This window comes from Sinocyclocheilus rhinocerous, unplaced genomic scaffold (genome assembly GCF_001515625.1).
Source record: "Sinocyclocheilus rhinocerous isolate Xijiao unplaced genomic scaffold, SAMN03320098_v1.1 scaffold519, whole genome shotgun sequence".
NCBI classification, from domain to species: domain Eukaryota; kingdom Metazoa; phylum Chordata; class Actinopteri; order Cypriniformes; family Cyprinidae; genus Sinocyclocheilus; species Sinocyclocheilus rhinocerous.
The window spans coordinates 398606-404693 of NW_015665048.1; the positions used below are offsets into that span (position 1 = coordinate 398606).

At 37.9% G+C, this 6088-nt stretch overlaps 1 protein-coding gene and 1 non-coding gene across 2 annotated transcripts in view; both read left to right on the top strand.

Moving 5' to 3' along the window:
* Nucleotides 1-1166: 1166 nt before the first annotated feature.
* Nucleotides 1167-1239, top strand: trnav-cac (transfer RNA valine (anticodon CAC)). Its single transcript has one exon. It is a non-coding gene; the product is annotated as a tRNA-Val (tRNA).
* A 357-nt stretch (nucleotides 1240-1596) lies between these two features.
* LOC107731092 (guanine nucleotide-binding protein subunit beta-2-like 1) overlaps nucleotides 1597-6088 on the top strand; it is a 9142-nt gene continuing 4650 nt past the window's right edge. Inside the window, exons 1-4 of the mRNA XM_016542079.1 lie at nucleotides 1597-1811; nucleotides 3046-3217; nucleotides 3895-4042; nucleotides 4653-4748. Coding sequence (XP_016397565.1) covers nucleotides 1703-1811; nucleotides 3046-3217; nucleotides 3895-4042; nucleotides 4653-4748 — 525 coding nt within the window. The 5' untranslated portion in view covers nucleotides 1597-1702. The remainder of the gene's footprint in view (nucleotides 1812-3045; nucleotides 3218-3894; nucleotides 4043-4652; nucleotides 4749-6088) is intronic.

The window sequence follows — 6088 nt, forward strand, 5'->3', positions numbered from 1 at the left end:
CGAAAGCATTCCCATAATGTGTGGAAAACGATCAAATGGAACGTTCGCATAAATAAAAACGGGTTGAACTTTTTTGAAATTTTGGACGCTCACAGAACATTAACGTTTTCATAACTAGGCTACTTAACGTGTTTTTGTTAGTTGGTATCAAATTAGGCCTTTTTGCAAATCAGCAGAACAACGTGATTTTAATAATCGCAAACAATGCTATTTATTACAACTTTACATGTAACGTTTGTTGAGAACTCAGCAAGCTCCCAAATGGCCCAGTCACTAGAGTTTGAGGTAAAGCCCAGCCTGCCTTTGAGTTTTTCTGGTATGAATCAAAATAGAAAGCCAGGAAGAGGAGGAGAACATCTCTTTGAGCGTTAGAGAAAGCCTGCGGCCGCAGTATATTAGAAACGCGGTCGGTCTCCGAAGCAGAGAGCAGCATGAAAGCGATGCGGTTTCCATGAGACCCAAACTCTCCGTCTGAACGCAGATGTGCTGGCGCTCCCGCCTGCTGTGCTGACTGCTTTGTTTCGCGGGCAAAGACAAAAGCGCCTCACTAGAAACACTTATACTTATATTAGGGCTGACTGGATATAAAAAGCTCTGGAAGGAGGGGTTATGACGGATTTCATCTAAAGGGGAAAAGAAGTAAAATTAAGTGCCACTATATATTTTTTGTCTGCAACACTACATATCACTTCAAACTGTTGTTGTTGTTGTTTTTTGGGGGAATTTTTGCTTGAAAAAATGTGCTTATGCTTCGTTTGCTCAAAATGAATGACATTTTGTAGCTAACACAATTACATTCAGACATTTTTTTGTGTGTGAATGAAGCGTCCAAATTTTTTTAGGAGCCGCTGTTGATCTTGAGCGACACCTTGTGGACATTTGTTACAAATATGAATTTCACTATTGACTTTTTTCTTTTCAAGAAACAGAAATGATACTGTATAAATAAAATAAATGAAAATAAAATAAACTATAAATATGATTTTTACAATTATTAAAAAAAAAAAACATTAAAAAAAAAAGATTTTTCCATCGTTGTCACAAAGAGTATATTGTCAGACACGCCAATCAGTACTTATTTAATGACATAGAATCGCCACATGATGGCGCCATTAAACAACAAATGCAGTTCAAATCTCAGCAGTCCATATAAGATTTCCATCCAGGTTTCCGTAGTGTAGTGGTTATCACGTTCGCCTCACACGCGAAAGGTCCCCGGTTCGAAACCGGGCGGAAACAAGGGCTAATATTTTTCTGTCCGTTTTTCTCACTCAAGCGGAAGACACGAAAATAAGAGTCGATAAAATGTGGACACACGAAACATTACCAAAGTTTTATATGTCATATAATAGTAGAAATGCATGTACTTTGTTTTCTGATGATTTTGACTGCTGTCAACAAAAACGCAATTTGTCATGATGATTATTATTATAATTTTGTAATATGTTTTATTAATATATTATTGTTATCATTATTATTTTTAAATCCTAATCCAAAACTGATAAAAAATTTAAAAAAAAAACACCCCGTCAAGCAGCTGCATCCGGACTACAACTCCCACAATGCACTGCGCCGTCGCTCAGTCATGAATATGTACTTCCGTCGTGGATCCGGTCCTTTTCCTGCGCTGTAAACTTGAGTAAAGCGGCTCTTCAGCCCATCCGACTCAATCTACAGCCATCGACCGGGACCGACCGCCGAGATGACCGAGCAGATGACCGTGAGAGGGACCCTGAAGGGCCACAACGGCTGGGTGACCCAGATCGCCACGACGCCGCAGTTTCCGGACATGATTCTGTCCGCGTCCAGAGGTGACGGATGAATCTGTTTGTCCCGCGCAGCTACTGCAGCTGTCTGGTGTTACAAGTACTGCGGTGCTATCCCATGATAATACCATGGTGCAGAAACATCCTTTACCATGGTATTTCCGTGGCAGTCCAAAGCACTTTAAGAAATACCATGGTAAAACTGTGATACCATGTTCTTGGTAATAAATAAGTTGCATTTTAATCTAATAAAGAATAATGGTCCCTTCCTTACTAAATACAATGTTTTCAGATGATTGTGACTGCAATCAATGAAACCTTAATTTTGTTTTTATGTTTTAATATATTTTTAATGTTTATAGAGACTATATTTTGAAATCTTATTCTTGTTATTACTGTGATACCATGTTCTTGGTAATAAATAAGTTACTTTTTAATCTAATAAAGAATAATGGTCCCTTCCTTACTAAATGTACAATGTTTTCAGATGATTGTGACTGCAATCAATGAAACCTTAAGTTTGTTTTTATGTTTTAATATATTTTTAATGTTTATAGAGACTCTATTTTGAAATCTTATTCTTGTTATTCATATATGATTGTAATTATTATTTAACAAATGGCAGCTTCAAAATTCATTCATATGTTGAATGATTTTTGTTGTAAAATAAAATGTCTTAATTTAAAATTTTAATGAAAAAAGATATATACCCACTATTATTTAAAAAATGGCACCTTTAAAATTCAATTATATGTTGAATGTTTTATGTTGTAAAATAAAAATAATTTGAATAAAAAATATGTGTATATATATACACACACACACACAATTATTTTAATTAGATATATTTTACAACTTTACAAACAAAAATATATAAACGCACACACGTGTGTATATATATATATACTGTATGTATATATATATAGTTGATGTTATTTAAAAAATGTGGCATCAGAATTCATTCATATGTTGTATATTTTATGTTTTAAAGTAAGTGTAATATTTTAAAATAATTTTCATGCTTCATTTTACTGAGAAATCAAAAACGGCTATTATTCTATTCGGTTCTACCTTAACTATTTAATAGTAACTATTAACCTAGCCAGGTGTCACTTTTAAATGCATGTTTTCTGGCATTAGGTGGTCATGAAATGGCTTTTAATGATGCTTTTTGAATTTGAGGGATGTTTTGGTGGATAAAACATGTTTGTCCTGGCTGCATTAACAGCTACTAACTATTAGTTTGTCACTTGCTCTACGGTCTGTGCTCTTTGTGTAGATAAGAGCGTCATCATGTGGAAACTCACCCGCGATGAGACCAACTACGGCATTCCTCAGCGAGCCCTGCGCGGACACTCACACTTCGTGAGCGACGTGGCCATCTCATCGGACGGTCAGTTCGCTCTGTCGGGCTCCTGGGACGGGACCCTGCGTCTGTGGGACCTCACCACGTGAGTGCAGACCGGAGACTGTGCTTCAAATGCTGTGGGCTTATGAGCTCAAATAGGTCTGCACGATTAATCGAACGCGATTAATCGCGATTGTCATGCACATCTCGTCAGTAAAGCCGGTTCTGTGATTAGTAGTAAATCTCCATCACCTGCTTTCAGATGGAGCAGCATTTACTACACAGAGCCGTAGTTCTCTGACAAGCTATGCAAAACCGCGTTCATAATCGCAGACGATATAATCGTAGGATTATGAAATCGACGAAATCGTTCTCGATAATGACAGCTGTTTGCGTGTCTTCTCAGTGAACTACTACTGTGTAGTAAATGCTGCTCCATCTGAGAGCACGTGAAAATACCACATTTAATAACATGTTTTTACTCCAAACTCACTTCATAACGTCAGTCGAGTGTTTGAAATAAATCCTTCTGTGAGATGATGTGGCTTCTTACACAGAATAATTAAGGCACACAATATTTCATTGTATTCTAAGCAGTGATAAAGGCTGTGTCGATTAGCATTTCATTATAGATATACTTTATTATGATAAAAATTATAATAATAAGAACTCAGATAAACCATATATTGCCGTGTTTATTAGTCACGTTGAATCAATGAAAGCAGTTCAATCTTCTGTTTATCCAGCTACCGTCGAATGCTCTTCGAATGTCGTTTGTAGAGGAACCACGACCCGTCGGTTTGTGGGCCACACCAAAGACGTGCTGAGCGTGGCCTTCTCCGCTGATAACCGGCAGATCGTGTCCGGCTCTCGGGACAAAACCATCAAGCTGTGGAACACGCTGGGCGTCTGCAAGTACTCCATTCAGGTGAGAGCTGGGGTTTGCTGAAAATGAGGCTGTTTTAGCAGTGATATCTAGTCCTGATCTCGTCTTAAAGTGATTAAACGTTTAAATCCTACTGTGTCATATTTGATATGCATGTTTCTAATATGCTCAAAATGTTGCTGATAAACCTGTCACACACAATGCACTCCATGTTTTCTGTTGTCTGATTGATTGTTTAGGCTTTTTAACAAGTAGAATGTATTTAAGTGTGATTGGACAAATGTCCACCTTCAGCTGGTGCTTCACGTGTCTTTCTGCTGTCAAATCCTTACTGATTTTTATCAAGTAAATGTAAGAATAACTTTCCAGATGAACACTTACTGGACTGAAGCAGCTCGGCTTTACTTGATTCTCCATCAGTCGTTTTTAGAAAAATCAGTACGTCTCAAATCTGATCATCAGGATCTTTTGAGGAGCGTTTGTTTCCAGAAGCTTTACTTTCACTGTTCCTCAGCGGAGGAATGATCTTCACAAGCCTCCAGAACATCTCACATCTTCTGAGGAGCCTTTATTTCTTCATCTCTCAATCATCATCGGATTGCATTGCATTATATGTTTGGCTCTGAGCTGAGATGTTTGTGTTGTTCCTCAGGACGAGAGTCACACTGAGTGGGTTTCCTGCGTGCGTTTCTCTCCCAACAGCAGTAACCCCATCATCGTCTCCTGCGGCTGGGACAAGATGGTCAAGGTGAGAGCTGAGTGGAGTTTAAGGGCGTTTTCACATGCTTTGTTCTGAAACAATGACTTAAATTGTTACAATGTTGCGTTTTCTCCTTGGTAACATTCCAAAATGTATGTATTCAAGTCACATGAGTAAACTGTCCTCTGATTGGTCAGACTGCACCTAATGTTTAGGTTCTGAAATCAAGAGAGATTGACAGGTCAACTCTGTGGACTAACTGTCGTTAGACACACATACATATAAAAGCATTTTTTATTTATTTTTTCCTACAACATCAAATTCGAGCATGTAAACATCAGCCTCTTAATCAACATGTTTTCATAGGTTCTTGAGGAATGTAAGCAGTGCTTAATTTGAGCCGGATCCTGTTCTAGAAAATGTCAGATTTTGGATTTTTGCGTTCCGGTATTTGTTTTTAAAGATCCGGCATTAACAAGTGCATTAGATCGTGACTGCGCGTGCATACGAGACCGAGCGATTGCGGGTTTATGTAGATGCATTTGGAGCATGATTTGTAGATTATGTATTGGTCCTCAACATATTATTGACCAATCAGCTTTCTTAAATTCAAAATCGCTCTCGCTGATTGGGGCTACAGCTTAACCCATTCTCTCCACTCTTTTGTGAGCAGCGGAACGTTTGGAGAGAGTGTAATAATACCAGAAATAATACCAAATAAAGTGAAATATTATAATGTATAAACACTATAATCATAGCCTAGTTCCCCTCACTCCAAAACAAATCATTTAAATGTAACGGTATGCAGAACAGATCAAGAATGAAAATAAAAATATAAAGCTAGAAACCAAACCAAAGCGAAACTGGAAGTACCGTTGGGCTCTCGTACCTCTCTCATTCGGCACAAATCCAAATGTTTCCATATTCGCAATGTATTTCAATGTTAAACTATTATTTATAATGTGGACTAGGCTTCATGCGCGTTCGCATATCGACAGAAAAAAATCATCCTCTTCACATGTGCAAAAATGCGCTTGGCATAAGCAGCTGTAGACCGGTTATACACGGACTCTTTATATTGATATGTTTGACTGACTGTATTTTATTTTAATAATGAACAGACTGCGATGGCAAGTTTGAATTGCTAGGATGTGTGTGTGTGTGTGAGTGTACCTGTTTTTCTATTCTGGTGGGGACTTAAACCTGAATACACACAGACTCATGGGGACTCGTGTCACGGTGGGGACTTAAATTGAGGTCCTCACGGGTAAACAAGCTAATAAATCACACAGAATGAAGTTTTTTATAAATCTAAAAGGGGTAGGTTTAGGTGTAGGGTTGGTGTACGGCAATAGAACATACAGTTTGTACAGTATAAAAACCATTAC